The sequence below is a fragment of the Tyto alba genome, unplaced genomic scaffold, assembly GCF_018691265.1.
Source record: "Tyto alba isolate M040663 unplaced genomic scaffold, T.alba_DEE_v4.0 Super-Scaffold_44, whole genome shotgun sequence".
NCBI lineage: Eukaryota > Metazoa > Chordata > Aves > Strigiformes > Tytonidae > Tyto > Tyto alba.
In genome coordinates, this window is record NW_024881320.1 from 11,852,871 (window position 1) to 11,873,437 (window position 20,567).

General features: G+C 35.1%; 2 protein-coding genes across 2 annotated transcripts in view; one reads left to right on the forward strand and one right to left on the reverse strand.

Annotated features, from left to right (window-relative positions):
* RSPH14 (radial spoke head 14 homolog) overlaps positions 1-20,567 on the forward strand; it is a 105,272-nt gene that overhangs the window by 2,384 nt on the left and 82,321 nt on the right. The window lies entirely within an intron of this gene.
* The window catches only part of GNAZ (G protein subunit alpha z), a 75,782-nt gene continuing 63,256 nt past the window's right edge, over positions 8,042-20,567 (reverse strand). The window contains exon 3 of the mRNA XM_033001443.2: positions 8,042-10,153. Within this exon, the coding sequence (XP_032857334.1) occupies positions 9,809-10,153 (345 nt within the window). The 3' untranslated portion in view covers positions 8,042-9,808. The remainder of the gene's footprint in view (positions 10,154-20,567) is intronic.

The window sequence follows — 20,567 nt, forward strand, 5'->3', positions numbered from 1 at the left end:
GGATTTTTTCAGTAGTTAAGTATTCTAATAGGCAAAGCAGATAGGTAAATTTACCTGATTCTCTGTGTAATAGCTTCCAGATTTATTTTTTTCCATTTTCCTTGAAAATAATATTTAAAACCAGTATCTTTTCTATTTTTGCTCATATTAATTTTCTTGAGTTATTTTTCCTATAAGAATTTATTCTTTGGGTTCTATCAGGGAACTTTAAAAGGTATGACTGTCATCTTTTTTGTTGGTAGAGAGAACTATGTTTTCTAGAGCTGTTTTTGCACGTCTAAAATTTTTCAAATTGTGTAATAATAGTGAGAATACTTAGCCAAAATATAAAAAATGCTTTACATAGATAACAAGTGAAATGCCTTGTGTTAACATAATACATCTGTGAATAGTCCTGTGTCTGTACTGGGGGGACTGATTCTGCTAGATCTGCTAATTTTCTTCAATCTTATGCAAGTTAAGGCTACCTGCTCAAGATACAGGTTGTGTGGACTGCATACTTGAATTTGAATTTCAGGACCCTGCATCGAAAATTCACTTTGTCCTGTTCTGTTCAAAATGGTGATCATTTCATTGATTTCACAGCACACAGGGTTTGTAGAAAGTTTTTCTGGTGTTAGGAGGTACACATGTGAAATTTGTTTTATGCTTTCCCTGCTCCCTGAAAGCAGTGGTGTAGGAGGAAACAAATGAGCAAGTAAGGGCACCATCCATTGATTGCACTGTGTATTCCACAGATCACTGTTTCTTAAACATACGCGTTGACATTGCTTTCAGGCGGTGAAGTTTAAAAAACCCACAAACCTGGGGGTGGTGCAAAGAACAATGAAGTTTGCTTTTTCTGATATTTTATTCAAATATTGTTTTCCCTTAGGTAACATTGTTAAATGGACTTGGTAAGTTAAGTTTAAAATGTGATAAACTACATTTAACTTTGGATGTCAAAATTGAACTAATCATCCTACACTCCCTGTATAGCAGGATAAACATCAGTATCTAATAGGGCAAAAGGTCTAGCAATATCATAGGTGCTTAGTTTAGGATGAGATGAGTTCCGCTCTGGTAATGTCCATTTATGTCCAGTGAGATAAACAGAAGCTGGGTTGATTACATCAGTCAGGCATCTAGCTTTTAAGTACTTCAGTCTAAACAGAGTAATCCAAGCTGAGAATTTATCTTTGACGTGCCAAAAGACTAGGATGTTGTATATTTTACATGCTATCTTTATTACATATATTTATAGTTTTCTAAATCTTTTATACACTAAGGGAATTTATGCTGATTTATTACTTTTATTTCCAGATTCTGTGATTATAATTTCAGTAGTTTTCTAATCTGAACATTAGTCTTAAACTTTCCTACCTAATGAAAATTATAATGTTAAAATTAAAATTTCAGTAGATAGAAATTAACAGTTAAAAAGCCATACTACTTAAATTCAAGAAAGTATCTTGTCTGAGGAATTCTGTTACATTACTGGTGCTTAAAAAATAATTGAATGAATGCTTAAAGCCTTGCTGAGTGAGTATACATGAATTCTAAAAATATAAAGATCTATTTAGATGCATGCAAACCTTTGTGAAGTCCTAAATAATTAAATCCATATGAAGGATGTTAATATGGTGGGCTAAACAACTTTGCAAACATCACTACAGGAAAACAGATTTTCTGTTAATTTAATTTCCATAGCCATTTTACAGATTTTCAAATCAAATGAGACAGGAACTTGGCTCAAGTATATTTTGACCTGTCTGACTGCCTTCAAAGAATTCAGTCTCTTACCTGTGTAGACAGATACATACCATCATCTGAATATGTGAGTTGTAATGAAATTTATGAGAGTAGAAAACTTAAGCAAATAAATGTTGCCAAGTTTTTGCAGATCACTATTAATCATTACCCATTCATCTGTACCAGGTAAGGCCTTCTTCTTAGCCCTTTTGGAACTGTATAATTCAGTAGCAAGCCTTGCTGTTCAGTCCCTGCTGTACTGAACTTTATTATTAACTCCAGCCTTCAGATGTGGCTAGATCTCTAGTGGGCTGATGCAGGAATTTACCACTTCTCTTCTTTTGATGGAGTTTTCAGATGTGTGCATGATGCACAACTTATGATGTCTGGAAAGGTTTCAGCTTAAACAGGGAAAATGCCTTAGGGTTTGGTGGCTGCTGTACATACCATTTTAGATATGAATTTGAGACTTACAGATGTAAACTACAACTCATGTTAGATGTAAACACCTGCCTGCTTTTCAGTTCTATCTCACAAAACTTAGAGCATTTGCTAAGTAGATTGGAAGTTCAGCTACATAACCAGGAAACATTCACTGGAGGATAAATAAAAGTTCTAGAGGGAAAAAGGTAATTAAAAAAAAAAAAAAAAGCTAACCATATGGCCCAGAGAGGAAGCGAGGGCTTTTTTTTTTTTTTTCAGTGTTTGGAGTTAGGCACTTTGTAAAAAGCATGTACTAAAACCAAGGGTTATATAGAAGGCATTTTGTTAGAAGCATAATTTCTATTTAGAGATTTACTGTAGCAGTAAGCAACGCTAGCTCTTGGTGGTGCCAAAACATAAAATGTTGCTTATTAAGAATACCACATAAATCAAAATTCATTGCTTAAACTAGAGGACATGTAATGATACACCATACTGCCAATCAGGTGTACTCCTGTTGTTACATTTTTGTCCCTGCAGGCATCTGAAGATATCATCTTAGGTCAGGAACCACTGAAGGGAACTGTCACAATTGTAAAAGCATTTTGATGATAATCAGGAAATGTGAGATTATACTATACAAGGAGAAATCTAGTTGCCTCCTGGAGCAGAAGGATTATCCAACTGCTGCTGAGCTGAGAATTCAGCAAGAGCTGAGAGCCAGCTGCAGCCATGTCTCTCCTCAAAATCTTGCCTTTGATTGAAGGCAAAGGATTTATGGCAGCTCTGAAGCGAGCAGGAACCTCTACTAGTCAAAGACCAGATTCTAAATCATGTTACAGACCCAACGTAGCAAACATTGCCTATATCTACAAGAAAGGCTACAATTCTCTGAGTAGTAGTTTATTTTCAGGCAGGCTTCTCTTGAGCTAAGATTGATCCTAGTTTCTTCATTTTACCTCTCCCACTTCAAGTAGCAATGGCATCTAAGATTCAGGTTTTCCAAATCAAATTAAGATCAAGACTTTTTTCAGGGAAGGGTTCTGGAGTTTTGTCTCCAAAAAGCAGAAAAGGGTAATTAGTAGTATGAAAAGAGGACATTTAAATAATTGTAGAATTATTTATTTGGTAAATTCTGTGCATCAGTGCCTTCACTGCAATCTTCTTTTAAATGTAAGTAAGGAGAGTTACTTTATTAGAAACCTATGTCTGGTTTTTGGTTTAGAAACATATGCCTGGTTAAATGCCTGGTTTTAATAGTTTTTTTTTTTCCATTCATTAACTCTCAAATTTAGTGTAATCCTAATGTATTTGCAGTAATCAAGATCTGTATGCCTGTAGGCCAGCTTTTTTCCTATTTCCCCCCCCACCCTTTCTATTTATAAGTAATTAAAAATGAATGTAAAGGAACTGTTTACATCTGTGAAGCAAACAGAATTTAATCTTTATCTTCTGATCCTAAATTCAGATCTCTCAGAGAGCATGATGTGCCTGGCAGTCTCTTTATAGCCTGAGTCATACCTTTCTAGGTGAAATTCTCCTCCAACGCTTAATTTCTTCAGCTATGAAATGATGCCAAATTTTGACCATTTCCTCTGTCAGTGTTTGTGCTATTAAAAGCCTCCAAGACTTGTTCAGGATAGAAGTCCTTGACTTGATTAAGTTTGTCTTGCATCGCTTTCTACAGACCAGATTTTCATACAATGTCCTTTGACAGGTGTGTGTATGGGGGGAAATAGATAAAAGCTGCGATCCTCAGCCTGTCAGGTATGTACAGTTTGTAAGATCAGTGGTATACAAGCTGAGCTAGCACGGGGTCTGTGAAAGCATCTCTGAGTAATTACCCATGGATAAAGGTGTTTTTCTGAAGAGTATATCATTTTAATTTAGATAAAAATATAACACAAAAATATACATGCCTGTATTTAAGGGATGGAAGATAAATCCTTGAGCAGAATTGTGTTACTGTAGAATGGACTCTCAGATGGCTATTTACAAGAAGAACAGACAGGTAGTAAAACTGTTTTCTTTGCTATGATACAATTAGGGGAATTATCATAAAGAATGGCAAATATTTTCCAATAGGTAGTAAGAGTCACAAGGCCTGACATAATTCATCTGACATATTACAGATACAGAAATAGTCTCTGCATGGTAATTCAGCCTTCTTCAGCTAGCCAAGAAACTCCCTGTCTTCCTCTCTGCATTTACTTCTACACCTTACATCCAAATAATGAGATAGGATGTACCTTGTATCAGCTGGAGGAAGTCAGCAACTAATATACCATTCCACAGCTAGATTTCTGGTGTTTTCTAGAGCTGAGGTAATTTACAGGGCTAATAAAGCGCTATGTTCCACTTTAGACAAACAGAAACATAAGCTTTACATGCATATGGCATGCAGTGTAGTTTTTGTTAACTGGGAAGTGGTCAGTGACTCCAGTTAGCTCTATGCCAGGTCACCTGGTCTTTCTCCAAACAGAGTAATTTAGGAAAATGTAGTTATTTTAAGCAAACCCACTTGCAGACTATTTTTGATTCCTAAGTTTAAGGATGTATACTAGTATCCTCCAGGAACAGTGGGATCATTAAAAATCAAAAGGTGAGAAAATTCCACAAAGATCAGGAGAACACTGAGGAGTAACATTTCCAGAAGAAACAACAACTTTGTGGCAAGAATTAATGGACAGAAGAGAGGCAAAAAGACATATATATATATATATATTTAATAGAGGATAGAAGAGGGAGAAGAACCATCAGCAGGAGAAAACTAAGAACATTGGAAAAATTAATAGCAAAACTTTCACTCTATGAAAACAATTAGTTGACACACAGTACTTAACAATGTTAGTGAAAGAGTGTTGTGCAATGATAAATGTCCTGGGAAATAACAACTGCAAAAGTAGTTCTAGGAAAAAATTCTTTCATAGGATACAGTTAATACTGGAAAAGTTTAATAATTCTTACCCATTACTTGTCTTGTCTTTTATGGGTACTTAATCCTTTTAGACAAAGATTGAGGTGGTTTGGACAGGGAAATGGATTTTTAAGCTTGCCAAAACCTCTATTTGGGAAAAGTCCAAGAGATAATATTTCTCCAACTTTACTGACCCTCAGTGTCTCCGCTATTCCACCCTTGGAAAATAACAACCAGTCAGATCTGCAGATAACAAATGTTTAAGGATACCTTTTTCCCTTTGAAACTTGTTTTGCTGTATGGAGTGCAAATGATAAAAGGACAGATGGCATTCTTATTGCAGCAGATGGAACATCTCTTCTGTGAATGTCATTGTTGCCCAGGTGAAGTGAAATCCCCGCTGTATTAATGCAGTTCTTTCAGGTGGCAGTGCACTGAATCACTGATAAACCTGAGAACTGAGAAAATAGATGGAAATTTAATTGCATGATTTATCCAGGTGGACAACTAAGAGTCAAGGGATTTAATTTCAGCACCTTTAGCCCAGACTTCTTAGTTTTAACTCCCCTGTGCCTCAGTTTTCTTGTATAATCAGAAAACAGAATGACTTTACTTCTGTGTAAAGCAGAATCTATTTTAACATCTTGAATTCTTCAGATAGAAGACAGAGTAACCATGAATTACTCAGAATACTAAGATCAAAAGCATCATAGGAGTTAAATTATTAGAGAGTTAATAGCAAGTAATTGCTGTTCAGAGAACATGATTATGTGAATTGATTATTTAAACTTAATTATTTACTGCTTTATTCCTCCCCATGCCTGTGCTTAAGTCAAGTAGGAACACATGGCAGTGCTTCAATTTACTTTCTCCTTCCCAAGATAGCCTTAATTCAGTGAAAAATGTACCTGACTCCTTTTATTTAGAGATACCCTTAGGCCTTTGTTAAAATATCCTAGGTTCTCCACATCTATTGTACGTTGCCTGTAATACTTATGTTGGAAGGACCTTCTTAGTTGAATAAAGATTTATTTTTTAATGCAAAACATCTCTTACCCTCCTCATAGTTGACTACGCTTTTAGTTTTAGTTTTCCTATCCAGCTTTCTTACCTTGAGGCTGTGCTCTAATGAATGCTGGTGTTTTCTTGTCACTTCTTTCACTAGTCTGAAATGGCCATAGTACCATGAAAGCTAGAGATGAAGGAGGCATAACATTTAATACTCCATTATCTGAAAAAGGAATCACTGACACGTTTTATACCCTTTTCACAATTCAGCTGGCTAGTAATTCAACTGGCTAGTAATAGGATATTGCACTATAGATAGCAATTTACACTAGAAATACTGTGCAATTTCTCAAGTCAATGATAGCACTTTAATGGTAAACAAAGTTTAGAGGATCCTATACTAGATCTATGGGCTGTACTAGAAATTACCATATGTAGCTTTTAGTAAACTCACCAAGTCGAGCAGCCTGACTGCAAATATCACAAGCAGGCAATAGTATCTTCTCATTACAAGTAGGACCTAAACACTCCTTGTGTGCCATGACAAACCTTTTATACCTTCATGGTCCAGCCTCATTGGCTCTTTTGCTTCTATTCTTCAGGTGTAACAGTTGACAGAGAATGCTTAAAGGGGCTCTATATTTTCAGCACAGGGATAAAATAGCTCCTTGAAAATTAGATAGATTTTTCCCTGTTATTATGTCTGGACTGAAGAGTTTTGAAAGTCTTAACCCATGACTTAAGCCTCAGACAGTATTTTTTGTTATGGTTGCATTCTCTGGCAAGGCTGAAAATTATTATTGCTTGAACCACTGCCTTCAAATTGTAGTTCTCTTGGCAGTCCCAGCTCATGATTAGCTTAAGTCACCAGCTCACTCAGAAAAATCCTAGCTTGAATTTACGTATCCTCAAACATGTCAAAAGAAAGATTCTTAAACATAAGGTGAGAAAGATTAGGACTTCTTGGTGCATTTTGTAGCAATGCTAAGAAGCAAACAAAGGAGTGAAACTATCCAAGCACTATCAAATATTTTCAGCTGGTCTCAGAAATTATTAATGAAGTGAAGAGTTCTAAGTCAAATTCTGTTCTAAGTCAGAACTCCAGTGATATTTTTTATCTAGCATCTTCTAACAAGCAATTTGTATGAGTTTATCCTGTTTGTACCAGAGTTGCACCTTTTCTTAATGTGTATCCAGACGTTTAAAGATTTCAGTTAGAGGATGTTCTAGAAGAACCTTGTTATAGTGTGAATGGATGGAATTTTCAAGAAAACTTCAATGAAAAACCAACAGTAAGGCTTATACTGATAGATCACCTTACATGGTCACTTTCAAAAAATATTTAGACTTCCCTTAAAGCTCAATTTTTCATGAGCGTGAGCCACACAGAATTTTGTATTGATTTTGGAGAGTTGTTGAGAGGTCAGTAGTACAAAAATGTCAACATATTTTTCGAGTTTTATTCAATCAGTAAATACAGGCTTATGAGACCAACTTCAGGCACTATTCAAAAATCTCTATACGTTCTTATACCTAGACATGTATTTCTAAGCACAGACATCAGTGCAAAGTACCTGCTTGTGTAAGACAGTAATGCAGGTAGGCTTCTCATGTCTTGCAGATACCATGGAAGTTTCTTTCCTGATATTTCCTATAGATCTTAATCTATAACTTCTTTCCTAAAAGTGCTACCAACCATCTACCCCAATAATATAACAATAACATGCATTCAGAATTTGTAATGATATTAAATGGGAGCGCATCCCATGAATCTTACAGAGTTGCTCAAATGTAATTGCTTAAGATTGAAATTGCTGAATGTTGAATAAACTGATGAAAAAGGTCTGAAGCAAAGCAACAAAATTCAGCAGTCTGTCATAAAGAAAAGAAAACTTCACAAACATTATCCAGTTAAGTAACCGTCATAACACTAATTAATGAACACACTATAGACACGTTCAGTATCGTTTGAATTATTTATTTTTTTTTAAGTGGACAGTTTAAATGTTGATGTTATTAACCATTTTGTTTTAAATTTCTTAGAGCCCTTGGCTGAGATTTCTTGCACTAATCATAGTACATAAGGGGAACAAAAGTAGAAGGTTATTTTCCAGTGTGCATGTGTGTGTTTGTGTCTCTGTGTATGTATGTGCTTTACAATTATCAAACAGATATCTATACACCAACTTTACACTGAAGTCTTTAAGAAGTCTTTTCTATGGCAGGGGAAAGAATCAACTGACCAAAGACTTAGGTCTATATGATCCATTTGAGATTTTCCAGTATAGTCCCACAGAGCTTCTCATGCATTCAAACTTTTGCCGGAATGTTACTCCATCCAGTAGTGTTTCTTTATGAGATGAAACCTGGAGCTGAGGAATGCATCTCTTCAGTTTCCTTTAACTTCACTAAACTGTAAATAATTTAAATTATTAAATTGAAATATCAAGACATTTAGTTATTGTTCATATCGCTCATCTTTAACCTTCTAATAATACATCACATTTTAAAATAATTAAAAAAAAACAACAAAAAAAGACTTTGGAGGCTATATACTACACAATCTCCATGGCTCCTTCTTCTTGGGAAATCTGTTGCAATATCACAATTCCCAGAATGTATTTGGAGCAGTGGAACAGAATTGTCCGTTGGCAACTTTCACATTCAGCAATCCAGACACTACAACAATAATTTAAAAAACTGCCTTGTGATTTTTTTAATCTGTATTAAAAAAGGAACACTAACCTACTTCTTAAATATAGTTTGTTTTTTGTGAAACACCACAAGATTTGGCAAAAAAAGATGTAAAAGAAGACTGTTTCGATGTATAAAACTCCTTACCAATAGAAGAAACACTGACCTTAATTTGGCCTATTCAGAGATTCATTTAATGTAGTTTTGCTGCATATTTGAAGCCTTAAAGAGTAGAAAGAGCTGCTAGTCAGTTTGAAAATCACAGAACAGTTGCGCACCAACAATTCCTTTAACAGGCGAGGTGTCCATGATAAACAGTAAAGCAGAAATGTGTACATAGTATATGCTATGAGTCATGTGCATGTGCATACATGATGTATGTGTATATACTGTTTGGCTGTGTGTACCAATATTGTGGGCGCTTGCCCATTCTCTACAAATTTAAGTAGTATTTTGCTTAAACTCTCCTGTTCTGTGGCTTCTGGTTTGAATTAGCTTTTCTCCCCAGCGCAACCATTCTGCTCCACACCCTGCAAATGAGTTCATCTGTCACTCACGCTCACCAGCTTTATAGCTTCATGTCAGTAAAATTTTACGACAACTGGATGAAGAATTATTTTGTACATAGAACATGATAACACTCCCACTGTAGGAAATGGAATGAAACAAATGGAATAAAAGTGCAGTGACTGTGGTGAAAACATCTCCACAGAGTTAGGCCTCAATCTCTTTTTTTGTTTTTGTTTGGGGTTTTTGAGTTGTTTTGTTTTGTTTTGTTTTGTTTTGTTTTGTTTTTTCCACTGGGGGTGTGGAGTTTGTGTTGTTTCTTTGGAGAGGAGGCTTTCACTCTCCAGAACATATTTGTGAAAAGTGATGTAGCAGGTTAAAGGGGCATAAGAGGAACTGTGTACATACATCAGATTTCCCCTTTTCTCTCTTTGGGCTACTAAGCATTGCCCCATTTTTTCCACTAGAAGTGGAAGTGGTTAGCCCCTTTTTTATCACTTTGGGAGAACAGATTAAGCCCAAGGATTCCTAGCAGAGGCCAATATATTTGAGATTGTTCTGAATTATGACATCTGTCACTGCATCAAAGACAAATTGTATGTTACTGGTATCAGTGGCGCAGGTGAAGTGTGAGTAGATCTCCTTGGTCTCCTTGTTGCGATTCAAGTCCTCAAACTGGCGTTGGATGTAGACTGCTGCCTCCTCATAAGTGTTTTGGCCTTTGTATTCAGGAAAGCAGACTGTTAAGGGGATGCGTCGGATTTTTTCTGCCAGCAGATCTTTCTTATTCAAAAAAAGGATGAGGGAAGTGTTGATAAACCAGTTGTTGTTGCAGATGGAATCAAAGAGACGCAAACTTTCTGCCATTCGACTCTGTAGGAAAGGAAACAGTGTCGACAACAGTGTTTCAGCATAACTGAAAAGCACACGAAATACATTATTATGTCTATCAATGAGCAAAATCTTCATTTAGAAACAACTTTAGTTTTATTTGGTGACTGTCCACCTTACCTGATCATGAAATTTCAGGAATCTTAGTTCACTTATTTTGCTACAATACATTTTGCCACAGACTACCTCTTCCTTTATTTTACAAAATATTTAGCAACTATGGAGGAAACTCTGAAGATTTAGAAATAATAGGTGTAACTCAGGAAAACTTGGTTGTATTCAGACTTAGGTAAGCACTATAAAAAAATTCTTTAAATAAGAGGGATGAGTAATTTCTAAGGATTTCACACTACAGAAACATTCTGTTGTTAAGTTTCTTGAAAAGACAGAACTACTATAGCACAATTGTAACACTGCATCATTAGATGTGTAGTTTAGTACACGTACATACCCAGAACTTTTTCCTTGCCTTACTTCTCCCCATTGTATAATGGTAAACTTGAAAGAATACACAAGAACCACATTCTACTATGGTGGGACAACTTGTACATTTATAGGTGAAAGCTGAGTTTAGCCAGACGTGTTTAACATCCTTCTGTCTGCTGCCCTGAGTAGGCAAACTCCATTTATAAGCAATTTAGGATGACCACCACAACTACATATTTGGAAATAACAATCCAATGCTGCTATAAACTGAATGCAGAAAGGTCCATTAGAAGTCAACGGCCGCCCTGAATTGTCCTGATGTGTTGCTGCTGCAACACGCTGATGGTGCAGCTGGAGCTCTCCATGGTACCAAGTGCTCTCGGGAGGCTGAATTTATTGATCAGTTTACACCTGTAAGTAGGTGTAAACAGATGTTATGTTTTGAATAGAAAATATTCTAGATTATTAAAATAATTATCACTCAGGCATTGTCAAAAGTAGATACAGAAAATATTGTAATGAGAGATTTTTGCTAAGGTCAATATTTTCCAACATGTTACAACTTGGATCTTTATTTGTTAGATTTAATTGACACATCAGCCTTACCATTATCTGACTAACTTTAACTATATATTTGTGTATCATGGAACTGTTTTAAGGTATGCACTCATACTTTCTATTTAAAGGAAAACATCTCTTTTAACCATGTTAACCTATTCATATTTAGAGAACATGGATAAGCATGGCATTCTACAATTAAGCAACAAGGTTTCATTCCAATCTTTTTTAATACCCAACAATTATTTTTCTTAATAAAACTCTAGTTCTTGATTAAGTGGGCCTTTATTCTGTCCCATTTCAGCTGTGTTCATGTACTGATGAAAGTAGGAAAAGGATATATGACTGAAAATTTGGAATCGTTTTTTTTCTGTACAGCAAACATATTTGGAAAAAAATGTAGGAACAAATATTCACAAAACAAGGTACATTTTTAAATCTGGAAATTACATAAATTCTGAAGATATAATGGGCTCTGAGACAGAGTAAAGTAGGCTGAAAATTGGAATTCCTGCTGTGATGTCTGTTTAATTTCTTTACTATTTTTTAATTTTAACTAGAATAGTCTTTTAGCTGTGTGCCAGTTATTCTCCTTGAAAATTAATATCAATTAATTTTCAACTTGGTGACAATATTGTTTGCTATTTTGACCTCTGTGGGCCAGTGTATATCAGATTCCAAAGCCTAAATTATGCTCTTTCATCCTTCCCATCTAATCCTCTTCAGACACCCCAAAACAACTTTTGCAATTTTTGAGCATCTAAAATCTCAGAACACCGTAAGGCATATCTCCTTCTTGTAGACCTGATTCAATGCATAGCTCTCAAAATAATTTCAAGTAGGTAAACCAATGTGATGTTAATCACAGTATGAAATTCAGTATTCCTACTCACATGTCCAGATGAATTTATTTTGTATGGGAAGCATTTCTGTAAAGCTTTTAGCTCTTACCCAAGTGACAGGCCTACAGTTAATATTTACCCTACATCTAAAATATTAGCTGTTGTTCCTTTTCACTTTTTTTTGTTTGCTTTGCTTAGGCTTTATACTGCTGAAAACATTGTTGTGAGAAATCATGATTTATTTCTGTTTTATCTTCAACAATTCTTCCCTATGTTTTGAGATAACACCAGGATTTATTGCATCCTGGTCACAAGATGAAAAGCATCCTTGAACAATCAGCTCTTTAAAGTCTGTTGCTGATAAACCATGGATAAAATATGAAGAAAGCTTTGCATATACAGCAGTATAGAGAATAATCTTAACTTCCTTAAAAACAATAAAGCAGCTAAATATCTAAGGAAATTTTTCTGTGCTAAGTTCCCATAAAGAGATGCATATATTCGGATGATTATTCTTTAAACTGATCTCTACAAAAGTTGTAGAAAAACTGTTCAGATCGCTGTTTCATGTATTTGTGAGGTCTGGTTTTATAACTCTATGTATCTTTCATCATTCTTTTTTCCCTTCAGACAAAGAGAATTTGCAATACTGTCCTGCTAAATTAAAAAAATAAATCCTGTTCTGTTTAGATTATCTTTACTTTCAGTATTCTCAAATCATGGGATTGCATAATATTTAATATAATTTCTTCATCTTAGTCCATATAGCAAATTTAAGATTAGGCATTATTGGTCAGCATATGGCATGATGGAAGGGAGGGGTATTGTGAATGATGGGCATCATTAATGACAGATCAGGATACAGTTCCAGATCCTCCCAGACTGTTGTCTTTGGTCTCACTTTGTACCACAGTCACATAGTGGATAGTTTTATAATATGTACAAGATCATGACTTGTGACTTCAGAGGTATCATCAGAGGAAGAGCAACTTTCTGTTTGTAAACTTTTTATATAGTGGCATGGCTTGCCATCTGAAAATAAGAACAGCTGATTTGATATTTTTTATTTAAATAAGAGAAAAATAATATTGAAAATGTCTGGTAAAACTCCTGGAGATTACTGATACCTGATTTCCCAATGCTTCCAAAAGGTATAATGAATCGTTTTATACTGAACTTATATTTTTCAAAAAAGCATAGTTTCTTGAAGAAAGCTTGGAATCAACTCAAGCCTAACAGTCTTAGTTTGGTCAAATGTATTTTGGATTGGCAGAAACAAAAGACTGTAAGGTTCTTCAAGGGACCATATGTACTATATGTCTTTCATAACATTTAAAAACTATTCTTAAAGTCATTTTCACAGAACCTCTCCATTCCTACCTGCTGACTGATCTTTTAACAAACAAAAATACATTAATCAAAGGCTACAAATTAGTAGACATTGATCAAGATTATTTTCTTCAAGAAGATGTTTTAGCCGATTCCTCAAAGCAGGGAAGCAGTCTTATCTTCTTTTCACATAAGACTGTTCAGTTGGTGACTGACAGGCATATTTCAGCCCATTTTGGTGTGGCCAGTTTTAAAGCCTTTCTCCTGCATCTGCCTATGTCCTGTTATATATGCCCAGATCCTGGCATTAGTTCTGGAAGCTGCTGTCAGACCTATCAGATTCCACAGGGATGCAATTTGTTTTCAGAAATACCTCTTGTAACAAAAAAAAAAAAAAAAAAAAAAAAAGTTCATCTGACTTGTTGAATTCATACCTGATATAAAATGCTAGCATTCTTCCCAACTGAAAGTAAAAAATACTTTCCTTTTGAGGGACTTTTATGCTTGGTATTCTTTTATCATATGTATACAAAGAACGTATGTTTTGCAGAAGCTCACAGTGTGATGGAGTACATTCATCTGTCTTTGTATCTGTTTTGATTTATTTCCTGCAAATAAAGGAACTGAATAGGGCAGGCTGGAAAACAGCTATGTATTTTATCATTCTGTATGAACATATTATGTCAGATATATTGGTCAAGTACATTTAGAGAATCAATGTTTTCTTTTTTATAATTTAACAGTAGAAAGCAGTGAAAATAAGGCATCAGCAATGATACACAGAATTCCTTATGGAATTGCAGTGTGTATCAAGTAATATATTCCTTACAGCGGCAGTGTTCTCACAGTGCCAACAGGTAATGTACTTCGGATGTTTGCTTACTTTGCAGTGTGATACTATGACACCACTAATTTCTAACATTCCCACCTATTCTTCTGCAATAATAGACTCCTTTGTTTTCTTCTTATGTTAACTTGTAACAAAGTTACTGTTTCAAAAAGTATTAGCTGCATTTCCTGTATAGATTACTCTGCAGGTACTCCACTCCTTTGTATATGCAGTATTTTAAGTTTCTAAAAACCTTATGCATACATTGTAAGTCACCACAGTGGTCCATAGAAAATGAACAAAAGGGATTTGGGATATCAAAAAAAAGAGTATATTTTGTTTACCAGATTATTTGCAAATATATATGTGTTCCATTTGTCTGGCTTGTGTTCAGAGAGGATGAAGATAATCTAGGGTCTAGGTATTTTTGTTGTTTGACTGTGAAGTATTCTGGCCAGTTTTTCTGTTTGGAAAGTGGAGGTGAGAGGATGATTTGGGCTTTTAATAGAAGTAACAGTATTTTGGGTCTAATTTTCCTGAAATTTGTATAAGTTGTGTCTAGTGCATCTCCCTTGACTTCACTGGAGTCACTCCATACTTCAGCTAATGAGATGAAGAGAGAAGAGGCATTCACTGTTTATTACAGGAAAAGTAATAAGAAAATATAATCTATTGAAAGTTTACTTTTTATTTAGTTTTCTTAGAGAATCAAAATATATTATATTGTTATTACTTCAAAGGAAATCTGCAACAGTATTGATTTAGTTATTTTAGTGAGTAATTCTGGGTTTACAGTGTTTAAGGATTGAAACCACGGCCCTTTGGCAGTTTCTGGCTATTTCAAAAGTCCCAGGAGCACAGGGGCACACCATGATGGTTGGCACTGCCACAGCAGCAGTATGTAACCATGTTGAAATCTAGCTCACAAGCCTCTTAAGGCATACTGAAATATAATGAGAGTTATATGATCCCTGTATTTGGGTTCTTTTGCCAACTTCTTCCTTTGTAAAGGTGGGGCCATCTGGCACTTGAGCCTACTTTATGTACAAACAGATTCATAGCTGTAAAAATGTGACTTTAAAAATCTGTTTGAGGTTTTATTTTTTCTTCTCACAATGCAAATCCTGACACAACAGATAATCCCCTAAAAACATCATAGATCTGTTTCCAAATAATCATTCTTTTCTTTCCTTCCCTGAATTTGTAGCCAATAATAAAACCATGCAAGAAATTTTTAGCTCAGTTGAAATGATTTTGCTACTAATTGTCTGGAAAAAAAATGTTTCAGAGCTAATATAGAACTTTGGCCAATTCTCAGAACATTCATGCCAACAGGATATTGCATTTTAAGAGGTATGTGTTTATTACTGTATTTTGTAGTGAATCATTACTTTGTCCCTCTACTACTAAATCCTCAGCTGGATTCTGTAGTCCAAGATAAAAATCAGAGAGTTAAAATCCTTCCAAAAACTGTGAAATATAATGCGTACAAAAGGACTGAGAGTTTTAAGTTATTGTAAACTTGGTGATCTCTTGCATGATGTAAAGAAAGAATTAGTAAACTGTTGTACCTGAGATGCAATAACTTTCTTCTTCAATGTAATATTATTAGTATAATACTGGTTTAGTATCTGCAAGTCGTAAGAACCTTAACTAAACTAAACAGAATTTCTTTTAGTTAATGCAAATAAGTTAATCAGGAATCATTTCCAACAAAGATGCAGGCTCTATTACACCAGTGCAAGACTATGGTTGCATGGTATAAATGCATGATATACTTTGGGAATTAAACCCCCCAAAATCCATTTCATGATTTAACTATAATAACAAAAGTAGAAAAATGTACCACTGAACAATGAGGAAACGTATCAGAAAGGAAAAAACAAGTCTTCAAATAACAGTAAGATGTCATCAATGTAAGTATGAAAACTTTAGGGAAAGAAACAGGCAGCACCTACTTCCATATGAAGAACAGAATACTAATTGAAGTTATTTTTAAATTGCTATTTATCTGTTAGTATGGAGATATGAAACACACAGTATTCAATCTCACGTTCTGCATGGAATTAAATGACAAACAAGTAAATCCAAACCTAAGAGAAAATAATATACATGGCAAGACAAGGCCCTTATAAATTTTAAGTGGTGGCTTATGATTTGTGCAGTGCATCAATCACATTTGAAACAGCAGTGCATGACATGCATCTCAGTTTTTTATAGACAGATGACACCTTGTTGTATCTGAAAATCTTAAATAAGAAGTGATATGTCCATGGTTCTAAGATGAAAGCTGACACTGAAACTGAGCCTAAAGATACATGATGTATCCACTCATAGTCCCCTGTTCTAACATAACAGGCTCATTTCTGGTTTTGTCAATATTTTTAAACTACTGTACATATCATAGGGAAAGTGAACCTGAGAGGGTTATGGCTTATTATAATAAAAAAATAGAATAAATTATTGTACAGCTCCCAAAGGAGTTAAAAAAATTTCTATTATCATGGAGGAAAAACAGTAGTAGGAAAAGGCATTCTTCTTCTCTGCAGTGTCTTTTCCAGTTCACAAATCCTGAAGGGAGTAGCTAGCCAGGTGGTTAGAAAAAATGTGCTGCTGTAATTTCATAATTATACACAAGCTGCGTTATAAGCAAGATAATGCCAGTGCCTTATCCAGACGACCTTGTTGGGGGCTAATTGTAAATTCTTCTCTGAGCATGAGAACAAGAAATTGGTTGCTTAAGGGAAAGAACATGCTAAGGAACAGATGGCTGCTTCTGTTCTTCCAATAATTTGTAAATGTACAAACATCCCTGGTCATCCTCTGGAACAGTAGAGGTGTGCTTAACGGGAAAGAATTCCAGAACAACTAAGAGTTTTCAAAAGAGAAGACCCTGTTATCGAGATAGCAAGTAATTAGAACAATCACTTGTTAAATGGAGCCAAATTGGAATGTAGTATCTCCTCACAGCTTTCACATAAATCTTTCTGGTCACAGGTGGGATAGCGTTGAACTTAAAAATGAAAAATTATGAAGAGAGAAACTATCACAAATAAGTGAATTAACTACCATTTGTACAAAATACCTAAGAATCTTTCAATCATTATTTCTCTTTCATCATTATTTTAAAACTGGTAGGCATTTGGACATTCTGAAAACCTTAACTAAATTAAATAAAATTTATCTTGTGTAAACTGTAAACAGTGATGAATAGAATTGGTGCAGGAATGGTAATGCTTGCTTTCCAGAAAAGTTAGAAATCTTTAAATGTCAGTAAATCTTGGAAGAACCAGTGGAAGCTGTTGCTATTTTCCTGTTGAGGTTTTTCCTTGTGATAGTCACTGGCATTTACCATATGCTGGTAGCTATGAGCTATTTCACAAAATGGCATGAATCTTTTCTTTCTGTTTCAAATGTGTTCTTTAGAGATCCACAATTTAAGAGCTTATAAAGAAAGCAGGTGAAGCAAAAGTATTTGAAGAAGTGGTGGTGGGGTGAAAAGCTAATTGAATCCATTGGATGTAAACACTGGCTTTTCCTTAAGGTTACTATACAAAAAAAATTAACCCATTCTGAAATAAAGACAGTCTACAAAATGAAGCAAAGGAAATACCATTGTCCAAGACAGTCACAGTCAAAGCAATTCAGGAATGCAAACTATGCTTGAGTAAACATAATGGAAGGCAGAGGGAAAGCAGAAAAATTTTGCACAAAATACAGATTACGGAGAAAGCAAGAGATAGCCTGGATAAATATAAAGATACACTTTTTTCTTGTAAAAAAGCTCAGATTGAGTGCTAGTTGAAAGGTCCTTCCTGACTAGCAGTTATGCAGTCCTGACTGAGTGCTGGATAAAAGACTTGATCTAAAATGAAAAAGGCTATTGTATGATTAATCTTTTGTTCAAAGAAAGACAACTCCTACAAGAATGCACAGGATCAGGTGGCTGTGGGTCTAAATGGGGAAAGATGATAATTTCATGAGTTACAAAAAATAATTACTTTTGTCCAAAAATCAAAAAGAAGATACTATCTGTTGGATAGAAGTAAATAGTCTTAATCCAATTAATTCAATATATCTCTCAAATAAAGAAATTAAGAACCTCACTGAGGTAGGACTAAACTGGGATAAAACATCTATCCATGTTTTCTTGTATATACCTGTTGCTAGCATACACCTGTTTCTTGGCATCTGCCAGAAAGGACAAGGTAACCAGTAGGGGTTTGACTAGACAGAATTGTTTTGCCTTTCCAAACCCTTTCTTTCCAGTCCTAGGATCCCAAAGTTTTTCTGGAAAATGCTGGGAATTCTAAAATGTCAAAATTAGAAAGAGGGACACAGAAGGGTAAGTCTCATTGTGAATTCATTAAGAATTGTTCTTATGTCACTTAGCAGCTTCATTTATTCTTTAAGCAGACAAACTCATTATTCCATCTCCAAAGTAATATGTTACATCGGTCTAAAACCACTGCAGGAATTTCTGACCAGTTACGTGGTAAACTAAGCAGCAATGAGGTCAGGATAACTACAAGCAGCTATGTCAGTATAGCAACTATCATATGAATATATACATGCCATCTATTTCTGTCCTTCCTACTAAAATTCCTTTTGGTGTTCTGCATGTAAAAGAGGAATGTCAAGTGCAGAAAGGTGGAAAACTAACATAGCATGTTATGTATATATGTATACTTTATGCCACTGCAATAAAGGGAAATTGAAAGAGATGATAAAGAAGGTTTGATATTAGAGGAAGCTTGAATCTCTACTGTGAAATAAACATAGAAGGCTGAGAAACATGGATTTTATGAAATGGAGCCCTGAAGAAATCTTGTGTGATTTTGGATAGGAAGATAAATATATGATGAGGGCAATAAAATGAATTAAGTGTGAAACAAGCTTACTTCCACTTTTTAAAAATAGATTCATCCTCAGATCAGGAGGAAAAATTATACTAGCAAACAAAATTTGTAAACTACCAAATTAATTCCTCATTATTTTGAAGATAATGTCCTGTGACTGTTTATACATACAGTTTGTACATGAAAATGTAGAAAAGATAGAGAAGGCAGTAGTCAATATTTGATACCTCTTTTTTAGAGAAGAAAGGAAAAATAAACCTGACAAAGCAGTAGTGCAGCATACCGTGTCCCTTGATTTCCTGTGGAGTATTGCTACTGTCTTTACAGAAAATTCTGCAGATGATAACTGAATCTGACAGTATGAATGAGAACTACATGGGGACCTTTAGTCTTGGCTATTACGTAGGATGACAATGAAAACATGAATATTTTATCATATATGATCTCTGTGACTGGAAAATAATTGTAGTGTAGACTACACTAGACGAAGCAGATTTAATCTGGAGTATTACTTTAACAGAGTCCTGAACATTTGTCTTTGAAAATTGACACCTGCAGTTTTTTAGGTGTGCACAAGACAGCAAGTCATGTCTGTAGGAGTACATGATAAGTTAAGCATTGTTATGTAGTAGTTACATATGGGTGCCAATGACAGACTGGGGTAAACCACTCTTTAATACTATCTATCAAAACTGGTTTATATTCCTAGATCAGGAACAATACAGATTTGTTGTAAGTACTAATAAGTACAGTCTGACACTAAGCTATGATTATAGTAAGGAGAATGCCTGAGCTGAGAAAGAAGTTTGATTAAATTTGTCAATTTAATTGTCAATTACAATTTCCTGATGGGATGAGATTTTGAGCCAGAGGATTTCCAAGCAAAGGAGCAGGACAACAGTTACTTCTGCTAGGACTTATAAACTAAAGAGAACCTAAAGAAAGGATATATGGAAAACTCTTGGAAGAACAGAGGGAAAGGTTACTAGGTTCAAGGATCAGAAAGAGTGGGGCATTCATCATTTAATAGAAATACTAGAAGACCCAGATAAAGGCTACTCTGGTATGTCTGGCCAAGGTGTTAAAGGCTGTTCCACAACAAGGGGGAAGAACAGATGTGGAGAAATACATGTAAATTGAGTTGTTGCTTATGAGTAGCTATACATATCTTCTAAGCAAGCTGAAGGACAGAAAAAATATTTTTAGAAGCCAGAAAATGTGCAGGTGGTAGGTGCTATATTTATTACTTCTCATAAGAGAATTACAAGTCCAGAGGAAAGTTCTAGAAAAAGGTGTGTTCAGGAGAACATAAATATGGGGCAGTCAGTATTGGTTCTGTGCCTGATAGAACAGCAGCGCAAGTCAACATTTCTGGGAAGGAGTAATATGGATAGATTGGCAAAAGAAGTTCTACTGCAGTTAACACAGCACAAAAGAAACTACAAGTCACAATAGGCCAACTTAATAAAACCTACACATTACATAGATAGCATCCAGCCAGGGCAGCACTGCCAGGGCTGTAGTAGAAGTACACAAAATAAAAAGTACCTCTT